The sequence below is a fragment of the Centroberyx affinis genome, unplaced genomic scaffold (genome assembly GCF_046629955.1).
Source record: "Centroberyx affinis isolate AG114_WGS23_722 - 3 ecotype Tasmania unplaced genomic scaffold, CSIRO-AGI_Caff_v1 ptg000766l_1, whole genome shotgun sequence".
NCBI lineage: Eukaryota > Metazoa > Chordata > Actinopteri > Beryciformes > Berycidae > Centroberyx > Centroberyx affinis.
Window position 1 is genome coordinate 160,862 of NW_027279376.1, and position 21,639 is coordinate 182,500.

The window sequence follows — 21,639 nt, forward strand, 5'->3', positions numbered from 1 at the left end:
GGCGCTCCACGAAGGCTAGAGGAGGGATGCAGGCCCACGGACAGCGCCCATTTGCAGGCAGGCGGCTCCTGGGCAAAGTAATGAACGACCAATACAAGCACACTCAATTGCTGCAGTCCTGGGGATAGCACAGCTCTCGGCAAAAATAAAGGCGAAAAGGCAACTCAGGGCCACGTTCAAACCTCGCAATAACGGCGTTGAGGTACGTTCGATCCTGTGGTTTGACGGTTTGTTCCCATTCGCGGTGATTCTGCATTTTCATTGGCTACGTACAAAGGCCTATCGTGCGGCTGCATCACTGGCTTGGAGAATTTTTCGCGAAGGACGCAAGTGGGGGGGATTGAATTACGAGTGTGACTAAGAGACTTGGGTCGTAGATGAATGGGCTGTTTGCTCTCTCTCTTACCTGAACCGTGTCTCGCTCCCTCTCCCCTCTGTGTGTGTGTGTGTGTGTGTGTGTGGGTGTGTGTGTGTCTCCCCAGGCGGCAGCCAGTGTGTGACCCTGCTTAACGGACACCCTTTTTTGCCCTTGCTCCCTTTCCCCCCCCCACCGGTTTACCCCCAACCTATGTCTGGTGCTTCATTCTGAACACAAGAGTGCCTCTTCTAACCAGAGTTACCACAGCACGCTTGAACACACACACACACACACACACACACACACACACACACACAGACACACACACAAAGACACAGACACCTATCCACACTCGCCGACATATGGACACACACTAAGAACTAAGACTCACACACACACACCTAGTCAGAGAGGTAATAAAAGCCATTGCTCCTCCACCCTGTCATTTAGTGGCCTCTCCAGCACCATTTCCACATATCTAACACCTACTTGCCACTCTCATAAAGGCGAGGTATTATCATCCAGGGATGGAGGGATGTGAAAGAAATAAAAGTGATGGAAAACCACATGGAAAGGGAGGGGGGTTCGGAAAGTGTATAATAAAGGCTGATTTCATTTGTGAAGCCGTCTGTGATAGCGGAGGAGGGTGAGACGCCCCCCGACAGAATATGATAAGAGATAACGCTGTCGATGATGAATGAATGATAATATGCAGAGAGGGATGCAACGCAAAGAGGGAGAGGGATGCAAAGTCTGCCTGCTCCGATTATACCTCTTCAGTTCTGATTTTGCGTAATACTTTGCCTTGCTGTACCCTTTCCCTGTCTGCCTGCATTGGTCTCATGTCTGTCCATCAACCTGTCTGTGTGTGTGTGTGTGTGTGTGTGTGTGTGTGTGTGTGTGTGCCTTGCTTACATATCCACCAGATAGAGTGTGTTTGTGTGATACCAGTAGGAAGTGAGCAGCCCTGTGGCTTCGGGGTCGGTGGCGGATTGTTGTTTGTTCCATTTTCTATTGTCTCTTTCCATTTCTTCCAGCTATTCCTCCATTCTCTCACATAATTATCGCCATGTGTCTCTCCCAGTGGGAAGCCCTTTCTGTCAGCTCTTCTCTCGTTTTTTTGCCTCCATCTCTCTCTCTCTCTCTCTCTCTCTCTCTCTCTCTCTCTCCTCCTTTACCATATCGCTTTCCATCTCTCTCCCCCGAGCTCTTTCTCTCTTCCACCTCTCCCTTCTTCTTCTCCTTACCTCCTCTATTCTCTGTGTCTATCCTCCCATCTTTTCATTGATCCCAGCTGTCAATAAGATTCTCCACATGAATACAAATAAGGCTATTTGCATAAGTGCCAATCGATATCAAAATCCAGTGATGGCTACTCCACTGTTTGTAGTAAATCTACTGCATGTGGGTGTGTGTGTGTGTGTGTGTGTGTGTGTGTGTGTGTGTGTGTGTGTGCTTCTGATAGGAGATGACCACGGTGATGATAGCCTCGTTTCAGGGGGATTTCAACAGCAGAGCGAACACAGGCATTGTACGCTCCACTTGGTGCAATTTTACAGAAAGAGTGGCATGGACAATTGTATACAAACCAACTCTCTCTCTCTCTCTCTCGCTCTCTCTCTCTCTCTCCCTCACTCCCTCTCTCTGAGTACAGTCATGTTGCAGTGTGGCTGGGCAGCGGTCATAGTACTTTTTGTAAGAGTAAAGCTGTGAGATCTTAGCCTTGAGCCAGGTAAACAGTGAGATCTTAGTCCTAACCCAGAGGTAGAGTGGAGCTGCAAAAACACACACACACACACACACACACACACACACACACACACGTACACACGTACACACACACACACACACGCACACACACACACAAACACACTAATGGACTCTTGAGCCTTTGGACACAAATACTTACAGCTAGAGAAGGATGATTTCTCAAAAAGAAGAGAGATACTTCAAGCTTTAAGATACTGTGTAAGTGTGTGTGTGTGTGTGTGTGTGTGTGTGTGTGTGTGTGTGTGTGTGTGTTTGTGTGTGTGTGTGTGTGTGTGTGTGTGCAGAGACTCAGGTGGATACACAAGAGGAAGGTAGAGAGGTGTTGAAACTGGTCTCTATGAGACTGAGACTGGATTTCAAATAGACAGCCAGTAAGACCCTTCAAAAGCCTCTGTGTGTGTGTGTGTGTGTGTGTGTGTGTGCACATTGTGCTCTTTGGAGCCAGTTGGTGCAGTGGAGCTCTAAATTTAGCAGGCTCTTTAGTAGGAGTCATCTATCATTCAACATGACCCCTCCCATGAGGAGGGCAATGCTGTGTGTGTGTGTGTGTGTGTGTTAGAGAGAGAAGGTAAAATAGTAAGACAGATGAGGTAAGACAGAGAAACCTGCCAAACGTTTGCATGGGTGCTAAGGCTTTCCGCATTCTGATCTACTAACCGAAAACAACACTTTATCTATCTAAAATATGGAAATCTAAAATATGGTAGGGACCAGGATGCAGACGTTTTGCGCTTTTAACCAAATACATGTATTTGAAGGCGTGTCAGTTACAGAACTAAAAAAAAATGGAGGAAATTAACTAAATAACTCCTTGTGATTTATTTTAAGCAGGAAAGTAACATTGCATTATCTACAGCTGAAGAGAATGGACAGGGGGCAGGTGATGTTTAATGATGAGGAGGATGATGTCCCAGCAGAATATTCAGATTACAGTTAAAATGCTGCAGCCTGACTCTTGATAAGCGTTCTATAAATAAAGGTTATTATTAGCTGCTCGGGAGGAGCATCTCTATAAGAGCCAGGCTCTGAGTGTTCGTTGTCTGGTTGGTTTGTAATGCTTTTCACAATGCGCACTGCTTAGGGGAATGATGATATGTGCTCTGGCAGCGGTGCATAAGGGAAATCCAGTGTGCGCTCGTACTCCAGGCAGTACGGTAGACGTGACATGAGCCAGGTCTACATGGGTGCACTGTGCATCCACATACCAGGAAGCAGCTTGATGATTTTCTGATTAAGTCAACACATTCATTATTATTATTATTGTCAGTAGTAGTAGTAGTTGTAGTAGAAGTAGAAGTAGTAGTAGTATAAGTAGTAGTATTTCCAGGCCAGGGATAGAAGGCATACACTGGATATTCCAATTTTTTGATCCAAAAAAAAAACAAAAAAAAGAAAACAAGTTTTTTAATGTTTCTGTTTTCTGAGTTTCTGAGTGCAGAATTGGCAAAAGCTATGCAAAGTTGCATATTTAATTCAAGGACAAAGATGGCAACATGTCAATGCACAAATATTTCAGTAGAAATTTTTCATTTGGCAGGAGACTGAGCCTATATGAACCTTCTGGGCTCAGCGGTGGATCATTTATTCAGTAGTCCCTGTTTAAGTTATTTTTAGGCCTAAGTAAGTGTGGCACATGCTTGCAACTTCAGTCTATGAAACTTGGCACATTCCGTCTCCATTTATTATTTTGCCAGATATCATTATATGAGCTACTGAGCCTTGGCATTATTTTTCAGAAGGAAAAAAAAAACAAAGGTAGGTCTAACAAAGGTTGGGAGAAAAAGTCAGGCTGTTTCTGTCACGTTAGGCATGCTTTCAAACTCCTTTTAATTCACACAAACTAAGACAATGCACTCGCCCACATTTATTGTGTTCACACTATTTGGGTCCTTGTCATTTTGATGATCCTGGAATTGAAGCCTCTATTCACTCTGGATAAGATCATCAACTAAATGCCTAAAATGTGAAAATACATAATACCATGCTTCTATTCATCCGCCTGTTTCAAGTGCAATCCAAGTCCCAGAGAGCACCGAAAATGCACCGCCCTCATTTGCATGGAAGGTATCGGCTAATTTGGTGCAAAATTGGAGACAGCTGCCTGTGCTTATTGTGTGAGCCTGTGGTAATGGTCTGCGCTCCTCTTCGCAGGTCCGGGCCTGAGAGAGAGTCGGTGAGAGCGTGTGAGTACTGCATGCACCTCAACCCCCTTCCTCTCCGAGCTAAACAGATGCTGCGCGGACTTCCACCTTTCCTCGCAAACACCACCTTTCTCCACCTCCTCGAATTAAACCCCCATCACTACAGCCGCGTCAGGTAGCGCGGTCCCTAAACATCCCATAGTTTGCTAACAAGGAGTTTCTGATGATAGCAATCAGCAGCCGCGCGTCAGCAATTTGAAAATGCCAGATGCTCAACGTTCAAATTGTGCTCAGGAGATGTTTGTTTTTGAGTTTGAAGGCAACTGTGGGGGAACATCATGCCAAGTGGTTGGCAAAAAAAAATATGCCGTGCTCCATGTTTCATTGTCATAATTGATATTCATACATACATTCAGGCAGTGTTTGTGAGTAGAGGAGAAATTCCCTTTAACGCTCGATCTCTTTTCCAAACATACATGAAACAGATGGAGGAGGGGGCAGACGGAGCGAGGGAATAAGAAAAAGTGTCTGAATTGGTATCATAATCTGAATAATTTAGTTTGATAAGGCAGTGGTGAGGTCTGTCGTAGTGTTCAAAATCAATCAAGTAACGATTTAAAGGCTTTTCCCAAACTTGAAAATACCCAGGCAAACTTAAAGCATATCATACGGCTGTTTTAACTGGCCTGTATGAGTATGCAGCATGGATGAGAGCAACTACTAACTTTCTCTTTCTCTTAATCTCTCACACACACACACACACACACACACACACACACACACAGTTATCTCGCTTGTTTTACCCCCCGACTCCATTCAGGAAACAGAAGCCCTAAAAACTATCATGCAAACTATATGGACAGTCTCTGATTTCATTTTCATATGTTCCTGCTCTCCACCGCTGTCCGCCGGTGAAATCAGAGAAAGTCCCCCTGAGTGTTTGCTTGATTGCTTCGCTGGAAAAAAAAACGTGTTTTCCATGGAGTAGCCCCGGGTAATGATGTCACTTCCACATTCAATTTAGACTCCTGGCGGAAACATCATTTAGATCTCAATTATCCCCAGTCGTGTTTTTGGTTCTTTTCGCGGTTGGAACGCTCGAGGTGACTTCTCATTGATTTTCTCCTCTCGCCAACAGTCCCTCCACTCTATCAGAGCAGGATACAATGAAGGCTTTGTTCTAACTGTACGCCGAGCATTTCCATTTATCTCTCTACGTGGGACACATTCTGAAACTCTTCGGAAATATGGAAGCAGCGAAGCGCCTCTGACAGCTCATATTTGGCAACTGCAGACAGAAGCTCTACCTTTTATGGTCCTAATGGGCCAGAAATGAACCCATCAGCATTTCAAAGACTATGGTACAGTGGCCCAAAATGAGTAACACGTCCCAAAATGGTTGTTTCAGTGATCTGACACAAAAACAAGGCTGCTTTGAGGTGGTATGATTTCATGGGTCCAAGAGCAAGAGGCTACATTTGCTGAATCTGGATGCTGGGCTGAAAAGGTTTAAGGAGCCCTGCTTTAAAATAAGAGTGAAAAATGGGATGCTATAAGGATGTTAAGAAACCAAGAGAAATCATTTCCAAAATGCTATATAACAGTTACCTAAGCTCATATTTTTATACCTCTAAAACTGTGGGTCCCTGAGTGCCACACCCTGCTGGTCTTCTGTCCTGCCAGGTAGTTAACTCATTCACCTGGTGTCCCAGGTGTGAATCTGCAAAGGTGTTACTACTTTAAAAAGTAAATTTTGTGCTATCATTCTCCAAGACTTGGCTGACAGTTTTTCAAATGGTGATATCTTTAGAATAAAACTCTAAAGATCTCCAGATCTAAAGTCTGGACCTGTGTGTTTGGGCCTTTTTACTGCAATGTGCGAGTCACTCTTTCAACTGCCTGTGAATTCCCCGGACCCCTGCAGCTGCCAAAGGCTATTTTTTGGACAGCGCATTGGGCGCAGTCCAATTTTCTACACAGTTATTACACATGCAGCGGCTCATTCAGTATCGGCTGGCGCACAAAACACCTTCAAGATCGAGTCTCCTTCTTTGAGACATTTCTAATGAGTGTCTGCATTTAAAGAATAACAAACCAGACACAAAGGACCGGTTTGACAAAACCTCTACCTCAGGCCATCCGTCTCAACAATGCACACCACAGACAAAACTCCCAAATACTGAACCACACTGAACACAATAGGCCTCCGCATAAAGCCATGCGACCTCAAAATACCCCGTGTCTGTCATTAACAGATAGCACACTCATTTTCAGCAGGTAAAACTAATATCTCCAACCATCTTTTTTTTTCCCCCCAGCCATTCTGTAGCGGCTCCCAATGCCCAATTGGATTTTACTGGAAATTAACTGAACTTCTGTGATAAACCAACGCAACGTGGGGAGAGGAGGAGATTCTTCTGTGCAAGGGTTTTCCAGGTTGGAGTTTTTCAGAAGTTCATTTTGTTTTAAACACATTAGCGGAGGATGAGAGAGCGGCGAGAGGGCGAGAGGAGATAGCAACTTAATGAAAGTTTCCTTCCATGCCCTGAGGTTTTAGAGACAACTATTAACAAGAGAGAGGAAGATGAGAGACATAAGAGAGAGAGATTCAACAGTGTTAGATCTTACAGCTAATGTGCAGTCTGTTATTAAGATGTATGTGGTGCCTGTGTGCCTGGCAAAAACTTTTACTTATCACCTCAAGCTGTAATAAGAAAAGAAAAAAAACCCACCGAACTGAAATCCATTTAGGCAAGACCACAGTATTTACTAATTACCCTCCTCTTTTCAGGAACCGCCCAAAGAAGTGCTGTACTGCACCAACTTAACCCAACTTAAAGGTGCTACGTGTAGCATTTTAACATAAATAAATCACATTCATTTTGAGACATTAGAAGTACCATAAACAAGAAGGAGGAAGGAAGAGGAAGAGGGTGCTGTTCTTCCAGAGCAAATGGACCAAAAGCTTTCAGACTTTCCACTGACTTTCCACACTCTCCAACAGCAGATGGTGAAATGAGCGAAAGGCCACTTCCAACATGTTTATCCTTTTCCATGAAGCAAAAGAGAAAACCCTTGACCTTGGACGCAGGTGTATGCTTTCTGTTACTTTTCTGTATCTTGTACTATATAATGTTATAATGACATGGCATGACCCAAAACGTTAAGTTATGAATTTATTACGGAGGAAAAAAAAAAGTATATATTTTATTTGCTTTTTTATTTCCTGTTTTATTTATTTACCTGTCTATCAATGCCCTGGTATACCTATATGTTATGTTATTGACAGAGGTTACTTTCACAAAAAAAAGAAAACCTTTGACCAAAATGAAGACCACTGGCATGAGATAGAGGCTACCTATCATCTTGACCATAGTCTCATTGGTAATTACACCAAGGTGTCACAGTTAATTTGACAATGATAGACCGATGTTTAAAAAAACCCTACACATTGCACCTTTAAAAAAGACCAGAGAAGATCTAAGGTAGAGTCTAGATGAGAACAGACAAGCAGCTCCGACTCTGTGGGAAATCTCTGCGAATTCCTCCACACCATGACTCACACAGCGAGCGCGGTCAGGAGGTCGAGGTACGACCTCGTCATGCTCTCCTCCAATCAAGAGCAGTGATCTGTCTGATCAAATTAGCCCCGGGTGCCGCATCTGGACGCCCGGGCTCAGCTGCGCGTCTCCCTCCCGACCAATCAGACGTCCTCGCCAGCTGAGCGTGGGGTCTGGGAGTCGGGGTGACCTGCCTGACTTTAAGACAGACTCTTTGATTGCCAGACAGCAGCTGTCTACACACACACACACGCACGCACATACACACATATGCACACTACATACACACACTCAAGGTTAGGCATACATACAAACTCTGAGGTACAAGATACACATGCCTAGTTGGTTTTAGTAGTCATAGCAACACACACATACACATATGCGCGTGTTCACACTACACACACACACACACAAGGTTAGGCATATACACACACTTGGAGGTGCAAGATACACAAGCTTAGTATATTTTAGCACTTATTCCTGCAAACATACGCACATGCAGGCATTCACACACACACACACACACACACACACACACAAAGACACGATTTCTCTTTCCAGACTCATACTCCGTGTGTTCAGATAGGTGGAGAAACTTCAGGTCAGAATGACAGAACACACACACACACAGATACACACACACTCACACACTCCATAACCCTAAGCCTTGAGGCGCTGACTCTCTGTTGCCAGTCTTGCCAGATGCGCTTTCCCCTGCATTAGCACACCCTCAATAAGGTCACACACTGACCTTGAGCACTCTTCCGCCCTCAAGGGTTCACACACACACACACACACACACACAAACACACACACAGCTGTGTCCTCGGAGCAGGTTTGTGTCTCTGTACTTGTCTGCTCAAGTAGCCATCAGGTAGTGTGTTTCGGTAGGTGACATTTGTGCAGATTATGGTGAGGACAGATGGTTTTTTCTATATGAACGTCATTGTATATTATAACCCATTCATCATTGGATTTAAGTGGGGGATTTCTTTAAGGCTGTGTTTCTAAAACTTTTTCAGCCATGCTCCACTTAAACTGGAAATGTCTGCACTGAAAACTCATTCTTTTCCTTTTCTGTTCCATGCCAGGTAGGATGCGATGCCTTTCATCCTCAGCTACATTTGAATCCTCAGTGAAACGCTTGTATGATGTGTCAGGGAATGAGAGAACCAACCAAAAAAAAAAAAAAAAAAACAGTCACGCAGCAATAGCTGTCTTATAAAAATACCAACAAGAAAGTGCTCATATTCATGGAAAATGTGTATTGGAGAGAGGTTAAATTCATTGAAAAACTATTTTTTGCATGGCTATTAAATAGAGTGGTATGATTGTTCTCCAAACTAATTGAGGTTAATGAGAGGTGAGAGGATTTTTTTGTGGATTTTAAGAGGCTCTTTAGCGCACCCAGCTACTACATAGAAATACAAGCGCACGCGCACACACACACACACACACACACACAACCACAGCTATGCATAAAGCATTTTAGAAGTGCTGATATGCAACCAGTGTGACTCTTAATTAAGTCCTGGTGAAGTCATGTGACCAGTGATCCTCAGTCCCTATAAACTTTACATCACACTCTGTGCAAATGGACCCAGTCTAACCCAGAGTCTTCTAGTTTTAGGGTGAGACACAGACCTGCATGGATTAAGCCTATCCCAAAACGGGTAAAAAAAAGATATATATATCCCAATGGATATTTAATCCAGGCTTAATCCAGGCTAGAGGCTTCATCCATGTCTGTGAGATTGGCCCATAGCCTACTAATCAAATCCACAGAGATGACCTTGAGGTATAAGTTTCATGTCACGCAAGTTCCCCCATCATGCACAGCAGCAGAGCGTCCTACCTGCTCCAGTTTCCAGTGGAACTCGGCCGGCCTGAAGGTGTCCACCTGGGTGAAGTCTCTCCTCAGCAGGAACACCAGGCGACAGTTATGGACGTACAGAGAGTAATGGTGACGGTTCATCTCTGTGGGGGGAAAGAGGAAAAGAGGAGTAGACCCCGGGGACCAGAGTGCCACGGCTGCTCACTGTCAGGTAAACTCAGTCCGACGTCTCGCTTTATGAAACCTCACAGTCTGCCGCCTGACAGGGAGAGTGGGTCCATATCTTCACTGTATTTCTTTAAAACAGAATCACCCTTTACTGCAAGCCGTGCTATGATGTGGTTCGTATCATTTTGTTCCATTACAGCAGTCCTAACCTTGTTCAGTTCAACAGGATTTGAGCAATGTCCTGTTCCCTAAATGCATCTTAGGATCATGTAGGCAGGAGTGTAAACAACAGATGATTTGACTTTGAAATACTTTATCTATCTAACTCTCTTTTCTCCCTCTCGTTTGGGTGCAGGGTGAACCAGCTTTTGCGACGCCCCTGGAGCCCCCAATATCTTGCTTAAGAATACTTTGGCAGGTAAGGTCATACGGGGGTTTAAACCTGGACTGCACTAACCACTAAGACACACAAGAGGATTATCAGACCAATTAACACCACATTTGACCATCCTGACAATCGGGAGGGGAATCCCTGATCTGAGGCCTGGTCAGGATCGATGGATCCACCAGAGTATCTGGTAGTGTGAGGGGTTTACAGGTTCAATCTTAACCACACTGATCTGAGCCACTCTGATCAGATCAAACATGTCTGATATTTATGACCCAAGGTCTGGATGGGTCTTGAAGTATGTGAGGATCATAGATTCTTGAGACCCAATTTACAGTGAGGAGAGTGTTATAATAAAGTTATGCAGATAATAATTATTGATAATAATGCAGTGATAATAATTTGGGAACTCCTGTCCTACAATGAATGTAAGTTACTAGACTAACTACCGTTACCTTTTTTCTAATGAAGCCTACTCACCTCCAACTCTACTGCAAAGTTTACAGCATTGAACTTCACTTAATACATATTGATTCACATTGGTTTTCATAAATTCCCATGAAATTAGAGGTCCCAAGAGTCAACAACTTGTTTTTCTAGTCTGTCCCCAGCCTAAGACACCCTGCCGCCCCCCCAATCTTAGCATTAAGATGCATTTAAGGATATAGGCTCAGATTTCTCTCTGTTCCTCAGCGCCAACGTCAATCCGTCCCAGCAGAGGCTCTTACTCACCGGTCTTGTCGGAGTTACAGAGCAGGGTCTCCTTCTCTGCTCTGAGCCCGGGACTGGGCCCGTGCTTCATCCAGGTTGCTATGGTGAACTGGTCCGTCAGGTTCTGGGGCACCACCCGGTCCGGGATTTTAGCCGCCTGGCGACCGTCAAAGCGGAAGATCAAGTCGCTGTCCCTCCCGCTGTCCGTCACCAGGGACGCCGTCCAGTTGGTGGCGGCGCTAGGTGCGGGGAGAAGGTCAGTGCTGCCCGAGGAGGCCCCTGGGGTAGTCGCCGTGGGAACGGAGGAGAGGTGTGACGAAAGACGTGTCAATAACAATCACGGCAGATATACACTGTATATTGGCCTAACCTTGGCTATGATTACTTATGAGTAAGGCAGATGGCAGAGCTTAATATGCAATCAATGGGCCGAGATGGATAGAGGATGTGGGTATTGATTCATAGCAAATGAAACTGACTTTCAAAGGGGAATAGATGTGAGTCATCGTTCCCACAGGAGGCGCATAGCTTACCGCTAAAATCTACCCCTATGGAAACGGAGGGGATATATTGACCGAGTGCTACGGCAACACAAAGAGAAGAGGGACAGCGAGGACTCACGTTATTCTCGGTGGAGAGGACAGCGGAGGCGCAGCCAACATGTTGTTTACAGCTGACACAGTTTCGTTATATGATCCCCGCACCTCCTGACAAAGCAAACTAATCATTACCCCGTTGTATCAACTCAACCCTTTCCCTTCTCTCTCTCTATTCTCTTCCTCCCTTTAAAAAGCCACTCCATCAATCCCTAGACTCAATTACCTCAACATGTTGGGTCATAAAAGATCTTTGTTTTGACACTGTCACCTTGACAAACATTATTTTTGCCCACCTTCCTCACCTTTCTCCTCAGTGTATTTGACATGCCCTTACCGATCTATCTTCGCCCACTCTGTGACAGTGAAAAATGCATTTCATGCATTTAAACCACATTTATAAATCATTTATAACAGCTTATGGATGGTAATAAATCAAAGCGATACGGGAACCATGCTGTTAGGAGAAAAAATGGGCAATGTCAAATTTCACCATGTCTCCCTTGTCCAGGCAAACAATTGAAACATGCTTCTGTTCATTTTTGCTAATAACACGACATTAGCACATTAATGAATGTTTTTCCCCCATCTGTAAAGCTCTGTTTTTCTCTGCCTCGTATTCATGCCAACGTCAACGTTTTGACTCCCAGTAATTAGATTCCCTCAGTAAATAAATACGCATCGACTTCGCCAGCGCCCAGCTGCAGCATTCTGTTTGCCCGATGTCTTTGTACATTATCTCAAATTGATTGCGCTTTAAAAAAGCAATTACAATTTATTCTATTCGCTATCAGATAACGATTATGAGGTCTCTGAAAAGGACTCTTTAGTGGTAAACCATGCATGGACAGGGAGCCGGGGGAGGCAAGGAGAAGGAGAAGGACGTTATGCATTCAGATGAGCTGGAATGGGGGCTTGCGAAGGCCGTTAGTCAAAGATGATGACTCCAGCCCCCCTGCTGGCGGTGGCGCGCGGGCGGGGGTGGGGGCGGCTGGGCTCGGCCGCTTTGTCGGCGCTCTGGGCACCGACACGGTGGCTCGCCGGCTCATCAGTCACCGAGGAGAGAGCCTGGCTGCATCTGGGGCGGCTAATGCCCCCTCTCTGTCACATCATTAGCGACACAGCTTTAAGTTGCCATTCTGGTGCCTTCATTTAGCGTAGGGGGTTTACCAGGGACACAAGCCGAGATAAGAGAGCGACGCGGACCGAGGGCTTTTAGATGTTGGTTTAAAAGGGCGGAGAAAGGCGCCCGAGGCCCTGTCTGACCCTGGTGCTCATAATATGGATCTTACTGACGCTTTTAGCAGCAGCTTACTTTTAATTCACCGCACTGACTTTCGCTTTGCCGCCTCAGTCAGAAATGGTCTTTGATCAGCCATCCTCTGCATACTCTAGATATCCACCATCATAATAGCCACAGGTCCAACTCAGATTTGATTTACTGCTACATTCCAGAAATGCACACTCAATCTAAGTTACTTGTCATTTTGGTCACACAAAGACAGTAATGGGATTCAAAATGCAACATAAATGACTTGCTCCTGCAGCTGTTGTTGTTAATGGCTTTGTCTGCCGAAGTTAGTCAACCAACCGCAGAGCTTCTGCAGGGATTTCTCCGAGTAGGTCTCGCGGTCGCAGCCCTTCCCGATGTGGCTGGTCTGCAGCTCCACTGTGGTCCTCACCGACGACAGCGGGCCGCCGCACGTCTCCAGGTGCATCTTGGGAAACAGCTGCTTGCTGCCTGTTCCCGGTTCGTAGTCCACTCGTTTGTTCCAACCTGGGGGGAGAGGGAGATGGAACCGCAGTGTTAGGGACGGGACAGGATTGATTAACAATAAAGAACGTCTCTCGTCTCAGCTCATGAGGGCGGCGCTTTCCTGAGTGGAAACTGCCACCAGCTAGTGATTATTAGCTGAAATACGGCCTTATTTTCATGAGCCTACTTGTTGCTTGTGTAATTTTCAGAACGCCTGTTTTTTCCCCCTCGTTTTGCCATGCAAACGAGACTCCATTTCCAGTTTTGTCATTGTCAATGAAGCGTCTGGTATCACAACTCAATATCCTCTCACCAGAGCAGATTGGGCTTGGCTTACTAAATTACTGTACCTGCACCAGCAGCGGTGCTCATTACGCTGTCACTGTCTGCCTTTTCAACTAGGAATTGTGTTTTCTGTCCAGGCGGCCTATTACAGTGCCGAGGCGATGTTTTCGCTTTTCCCTTCATTTCTGTGAGCCTTTGTGGTGTGAAGTTGGGTTATTCTGAAGTGCACGGCTCCTCCCAGAGATAATGAGAGAATGAACTTTGCAATTACGTTGAGTGGTACGTGTTTATATGAGTGTTTTGTTCACTATGCGCTGAGCCCACTCATTACCTCAGTTTCAACCAACACACCACATCCTTAAATGTTTTCAACAGAGACTTTCCATCATTTGCCAGCTAAGGAGCCAGTCTGTCAAGCCCCTACCCTCTCCTATCATACAGCAACATCATTGGACCCATCCTCCTATATCATCTGATGCCTTTAATAATGCTCACAGTCACACAAAACTATCAGTCACAGTCAAACTATAAGTTAATTGGCCTCCCGACTCCCGACCTACCTGATCCCGTCACCGCAGCAATTACACACAAACCGAATACAAATGGTCACAAACCAGAAAACCTTAGAAACACATTGCCAAGATGTGAAAGATAGGGTTGTATTTAACAGTGTTCAAGGACTTCTGAATTCAAGATACTTTACTTTGTCAGGACCTGCAGACAATATGTGGTTACATAAATTGCTAAAATCCAGTGAGGGCGATGACTTTTGGTATCAATAAATAAAACTTAACTGCAAAGACATATCTATCTATCTATCTATCTATCTATCTATCCATCTATCTATCTATAATGCCAATGTCCATGATAACAAGTCATTTAATGCGGTGGTGAGTGTTAAAATCTTATTTTTCTTAAAACAAGAGAAAAAACCTGCCAGTGGGGTGAGATAACAGCTTGTTTCAAGGAGTCTCTTGAGTCTAGTGTTATTTTCTTGACACTAGTGGAGTGATCTGCCTTGATATTCATACTTGTTTCTACAAAATCCCTGAAACACATGAAAATGCATTGGAAACAAGGGAAATTATCTTCCCCCCATGGGCAGATTTTTCACTTGTTTTGGGGTAAAATAAGAATGAATATGAGACTACACAACTTGTTAAGATGGACATACACACATTTTGCAGTGTATCTAGCAATCTACCTATCTACCATCTATCTATCCATTCTTTCATCCACTGTCTTCTATCTTGTTCACAGTCTCGTGGCTGTGTGCGGTGTGCCCACTCTGGGGGCTGGAGGCCGGAGCATTAAGCCGAGCTGAAGGCAAACTGACTGGATGCTCAGCGGCCTGTTAAATCTGCCATGTTCACTTCCTCACACACACTACCTCGCGCACGCAAACACAAACACATACACCGGCCGCATCTGTTTTGTGGCTGATTTACCTCCTTCCTGCTGCAGCGCTGTTACTACGGGGCTGTCGGTCGCTGTGATGAGACTAGGCACAGACAATGGTGCATGCTAAACGAGAGCAAAAATACATGCGCTTAAAAATAGACACGACACGACAGCTTTGGCTATCTGTTTTTGTCTCGCTTTCTCTGTGGTTCTCTCTCACACACAGTTATCCACCTGTCCATCTTCCACCTGTTGATCAAGCCTTTATAGAAAACCTCATTCTGTTCTTATTCTGTTAGTCACTGGCCCAATTGGGCTCATTTTTTTTTAAAGGCATTGACAATTACTGCAAACATACACTCGATGCCCATGACGATAAGAGTCAGGCAGCATCTAGCTTCTACTGTATGTTGGCAAAGTGGCTAGTTAGGTCCTATTAATGTATTGGTGAGACAGACGAATAGATGAATGGAGAGACCTACCAGCCTCATGAATTTCCCCTCTGGTTTTTGTTTTGCTTGTCCATGTTATTGCTGGTTACTTTTACAGAAAAGCTTCAATCAGTTAGTTATGATGTGTTAAAGTTAAGTTAGTTATGAGTGCCTTTCAAATGTATTCACAGTCAATCAATTATTTACTTTTGAGTGTTTATTTTTGTCATTTTGCTGCTCTACATTATGACCTTTCAGTATACATTTTATAGTGATAAATTAATTGTGATGCCTTTGTGTATTTACCGTAAATAAATGAGACCATGGTGGAGATGATTGGTCGCCTCTATCTCATGCTAGGGTTGTTGTTAGTGTTAGTGTTTCTAAAATTAACACCTGGAAGAACAGCACTCTCTTCCTGTTTTGTGCCATAAAGCAATCCAGCAGATTTCCTGCAAAATCCGACCTGGTGGTACACAATGTAAAAAGCAATGTAGAGGCTGGTAGACTTGTAATTAGTTGACATTAGTAATTATACTAATGTCTCAAAATGAATGATTTCTTGATGTTAAAATGCTACAAGTAGCAATTTTAACTCAAATGGCTCTCCTGTCTGTTTCCTGAATCTGTTTTATGCCCTCTGTTTTTGCCATTCCCGGCCTCGGCAGGTCCGTCCACGCTGGGTGGGGGAATGACGCTGCACATTTCAGATTCAGGTTGGAGAGAGAGGGCGAAGCGGGCGCTGTGGTAATAACATACCCCATTGACAACTGGGAGTCAAATGACCTGTCGAGGACTTGGCTTTGAACGCCGCCGAGCTGGCGCGGCGTCCAGGGAGGGAGGAGGGGAGATTAGGGCGTAGCGTGGTTAAGGATGCACGGGAGGGAGCGAGGGAGTGCGGAAGGATAGATGAGGGGTAATGGGTTGAGGAAGTACTGTGCATAAAGATATGAGGGGGAGGGGCGGGTTGGGGAGGAGGGGAGTTTGGAAGTGGATACGTGGGTAAGGGTGTACGGGTTAGAGAGCGGAGGAGTGAAGGATAATGAAAGGTGCTGAGATGAAGTCGGTTTCGCTCTCATCGACTCTTCATAGTTTTTATTCATCATGGAGTGAACTGCAATATGTCTGATGCACGCAGTCACCGGGGGTGTGAAGCTATGGTCAAGTCCCTCCATCCAGGGGTTAAACTGGGATGTGGAAGGTGGGGGAAGTCTGTGACCAGTGGAACACAGTATATTTTTTCCGCACACTGTCATTAGAATACACAGTGGAAATACAGTATAAATGGTCCTATTTGCATCATATCACCACAGAAGCACAGAAGCACATGTATTTAATGATCAACCAACTAATGTCTTCACTGCTGTTTTTGTGTGTTGATGTGTGCTGATGTTGATTTTAAAAACAAGTGATTCACTGTGGGATGATGAACATCTTATTTGCTTTCGAAATATCATATGCCAAGTGAACTTTGGGTCTGCTATTAATAAATAAGATGAGATGTTTAGTAAATATTTGGGCTTGGGAGAGAGAAAGAGAGAGAGACTAATCACAAGTCAAAAATAATCCTAAACAAATCAATGTGACTGCTTTGATGCACGAGAGTCTGTTTAGATAGTGAAGATGGATGATATAAAGTTAATTGCCAAAGTGATAAAATACAGAGAGAGATATCACCATCAGCATTGTTTCTATGAAGACAAACATTAGAAAGTTCTTAGAGGGAACATCTCTCCTGATATGATTTTTTGTTTTAGATATATATATGTATATGGCCTCAAAATAAATTTCAGAGGATTTTGCCTGGCCTACAAGATCTCTTCTAGATTCAGGTGCCACATCTTATTACACCCAACTGATGCCCATGACAGATGGTCTGAATGGTTAAGCATAAAAGGAAAGTAAATGAAGCGGTGTGAAGTGCCCAGTCTCTCAATGCAGTGAGCACTGGGTTTGCTGGAAGGAAGGCGAGCAAGTTACAGGGAGTGTGGGCATAGCATACCGCAAAAACAAATCATAATACAATAAGAAGCAACAGATGTTCTTTACCCCAAACACAAGCACATTTCTTTTTGGAACATGATGCCCCCCTATGCTGAGACATTGAGGTTGGGGGTGTTGGGGCCAAAACAGCACAGAAGCACTGAAGAAGAAATACTGTATGTGCTAGTAAAATGAATAGAGAAGATCTATCACCACAAGGCAAAAACACTTAATAAATCAAGTTTACTCGTCATTTCATCTTACTGTTTAGATAAGGCCTGTACAAATAGCCTCATATTAGTGAGAAATACTTGGCTTTTATCTTTAAATAGCAGAAACCACTGCAACAATGAAATGGAAAAGGCGCATTGCCACTGCTGGACTGCACTAAAGTTTACCTTTAACAGGGACAAAGCAATGAAACACTTAATCAATGTCTTGAATCTGAGCCGGTTGTGCCTTAGCGTTTCTTTTGATGTTGATAATGACACCTTTTCTTAATGTTTTGATATCTTGAAGATAAAAACCAATGCCAAACCGTTATCGCCATCCATCTCCCTGCCTTCCTGAGATCACCTTGTTCTCATACACACAGTTTTTATGCATTGATACGATCCTCTTCATAAATGAAATTGGTACCAAAACTACTTGCCTTTGCATTTCTACAGGAGCCTAGTGTTAATTTAACAAACGTCTCTGCATACAGGCTTGTATCTTAATGTAATAAATGAGTCGGCTGCAGCTTCATAGACAGGGCTAGTGTGTGTATATGTACAGGTATGGTCAGCCATCATATAAGAGTCCACCTCCAGGCTGATACCATGTATGAAGCGGTGGTTCCTGTAGTCCTGCAGGGCCACTGCTGGGCAGCTTAGCTCCTCCATTTGTGTCCCTGCTAAATTATTTAGTCCTATTCATGAGGCTCAGTAGGACAGTACTGCTGCTGGTGCTATCGCTCACTGGTACAGCACAAGCTCCCAAATACTCCGACAGTACAAACAGGGTTAACACACACACACAGACACATTCACACACACATGCATAATAAGGAACACATAACATAGAGAAACAAAAAAACACAAAAAGGTACACACAATGAGAAATATCTGTGCAGGAAAAGGAAGATACAGACAAAACTACAAAAAGAAAGGCGCAAGTACACACACACACACACACACACACACACACAATGAGATATACATAGGCAGAGAGACAGATAAATACTGGCACAGAAAACATAAAAAGAAAGGTCCACATACACACCCACACAGACACAAACACAGAGTCAAGGAGAAGTGCATATGCAGAGAAAGATAGGTAGCTATAGACAAAACTACAAGAAAGGAAGATACACACACACACAAGTACACACAGACACAAGTACACACACACACAGACACAGGCACACAAGCACACAGCCTCGCACTCGCCCAGCTGTCTTAACAGCAGTGTGGGTTGGCGGTAATAGGAAGCTATTTGGTGTCTATTGAGACCAAATAGCTTGTGTGCTTGCCTGCAGTGTGCCAGGCAGAACACACACAGGGCCCAGGAGTTCCTCTCTTTGTGAATATGAGAGGAAGACGAGAAGGAGAGGAAGGAAGACACACATCAAAACGACCATGCGGTGCTAGCACACAGGCGAAGATGTACAAACGCTTCGCTGGGGCTGTGATCAGAAGAGACAGACACTTGGAGGGGAGTGTGTGTGTGTGTTTCTGTGTGTGCGTGTGTGTGACTGAGCAGATTTTTATTCTTTTACCTGTATGTGAAAAGAGGAAAATGTTATGCGTGTCAGTGTTTGTGTCTATGGGAATATGCTCTGTCAGCGAGGGTAAAAACATGTTCACTTTAAAGTGATAATCCGTGACATTTTCTGTTAAATGTCTGTTTTGCTACTCTCTGTTTTTGATATAACAAACATAAGATAATGTCAGCTTGTTAGTTAGCTAGCTAGAACCAGTATCTGGTCAGCTACCATCACTTGTTGCTAACACATCTGCACAATAGCTAACATTAACAGTAGCTAAAAGCTAGCAGTAGTACTGGCTAGTTGTCCGTTAACATTGGCAGTTGCTTTGCTAAATTAACTTGCTGACTTAATAACTAGCTAACAAAACTAAACACCTGTTAGTATTTAAGTTAAACTTCTCAAGAGTGTTTTGGAGTAGAGACTTGGGCTGAAGACAATGGTATACCATACCATATCAGACCATTCACTTTTATTTACAATGCTACATGGATGGAATGGATCTACAGCCGCACCACAGCAATCTTTTTCACGTATGTCTTTTTCAAGCTTGGTTGTTATAGGCTACTTAGCCATTATTTGTGCGCAGACAATTCTCCAATAGACTTACATGATGGCGCCAGCCGTGACTGATAGGACATATGTGACACAGTTGTGACACAGCCTGGTGTGCGCTTCTGGCAGCAGCAACAGTGGTTTGTTGGAATAAATAGATGAATAGCTTGGCAGTTAGCATAAGCAGCAATCCAGAAAAACAGAAAATCCGAGCAAAACGACGATACAGTAACCCTAACCCTGGCCACACACAAAAAGACGATTCCTCAACTCCAACAAGCTTGAGAATTGGATTTGGCTCTCAGTCAGTGACTTTGGGAGTCAAACCTAAATCGAGTTGATTCTTGGTGTCTGTCAGCTCTGCTTTTTCGACTAGTGATTTTTTTTTCTGTGTACATAATATAGCTAATTGGACAAGCATACCACTTCACCAATCATTCACCCGCTGTAACATGAAGCCGAGGACTCTACTTTCACTTGAAAAAGGGAGTGGGCATTACCTGTATGGTCTAGTAGCATACTCACTCATAGATCTGTCTGAGAAATTACCTGTGTATACTATGGCTACATTTATTTAAGGTAAATTGGTGCAAAATTATTATTGCTCTTGCAAAATTATTCAGATTTCTTAATTTGTGTGAATTGGCTTTAGGCCATTCCCTCCAGAGTTTCCACAGTTTAACTTTTTAGGTGCTGCATAGCCTACACAGCAGTCTCAAATGTAGCTTCCTTTGGTTTAATCTATAAGAGTCGAGGAGTTGAGTCCAGCAACTCCCACAATATAAATCAGAGTTGGAATCGACTCTGATTTATACACTATTTGATGACCATAGCAATGACCGCTCACCAACTGAAAAAAATCATTGAAATTCTGTAAAAACCCTGAAAAATTACATCTCTGTCACACAGAGACACACACACACATACACACACCTAAACACACGCATGCCAGGGGACAAATACTAGGAGACTGTCAGGGTATAATGCATGTGCATCAGGGGTGTGTACCGCCAGGGTTGTGTGTGTGTGAGTGGGTGTATGTGTGCATGTGTATAGGACAGAGATGTCATTTTTCAGGTTCTTACAGAATTTCTGAATTTTTATGGACACGCAACTCCCATTTATTTCCAGTGACACCCTACTATATTTTTGTTTACCTGATTTTTGTATTCCTGCTCCCTGGTATATGTGTGAGTATGTGTGTGTGTGTAGGGAACAGAGACTCAACAGCAAATATAGGTGTGATATCGATACATAGGCACCCCCCCCCCACCAGTCCCCCCACCCACACACACACAGACATGCAGCACTGACGAAAGTTTCCAACATCTCCCTTCCCTTCAAATGCATGGGGGTGAAGGAAAGAGAGTGAGAGATGGTGAGGGAGGAAAGATGGATAGTGGTGCTTAAGAAAATGATGCATCATCACACTTTCACGCTGTTCCCTGTCCCTGAACTGCAAATGTGTGTGTGTGTGTATGTGTATGTGCGTGCGTGCCTGCAGTAAGTTGCATGCTTTTAAACGTGTAGGTATGTGTGTGAATGTGTAGGACGGTTATGTGAGTACTGTGTGTGTGTGTGTGTGTGTGTGTGTGTGTGCGCGTGCGCATGTAAAAACTGCTGACACCACGTTCGAGTAGTCAGGGGGTCGTCATTACTCGTCCCAGCCATCAGTGGGAGAGCCAATTTCCATTTAAAAGAGCACTCTACTCCTCTTCCTCTCCTTCCCGCTCCTTTCCTTTCCTCTCCACCTCCGTCCTCCCAGCCACTCTCCCTCCATCTCGCTCCACTTTAGATAGCGCCATCCCTCCGATTCCTCCTCTCCTTGTCTGTCTGTCCATCCGTCCTTCTCTTTCTCTCTCTCTCTTTTCCCACAATGCCCCCAAAAGCATTCATTTTAATGCTTTCATGCGTGGTCTTTGCGCGCCGTACGAGAGATTCTCCTCTTTCTTTTT

The 21,639-nt window shown here is 44.3% G+C and overlaps 1 protein-coding gene across 1 annotated transcript in view; it reads right to left on the bottom strand.

The window, feature by feature from the left end:
- The window catches only part of LOC139644647 (calsyntenin-2-like), a 210,408-nt gene that overhangs the window by 38,355 nt on the left and 150,414 nt on the right, over positions 1 to 21,639 (bottom strand). The window contains exons 6-8 of the mRNA XM_071520090.1: positions 13,118 to 13,303; positions 10,952 to 11,209; positions 9,685 to 9,806 (exon numbers count right to left, since the gene is read on the bottom strand). Of these exons, the coding sequence (XP_071376191.1) occupies positions 9,685 to 9,806; positions 10,952 to 11,209; positions 13,118 to 13,303 (566 nt within the window). The remainder of the gene's footprint in view (positions 1 to 9,684; positions 9,807 to 10,951; positions 11,210 to 13,117; positions 13,304 to 21,639) is intronic.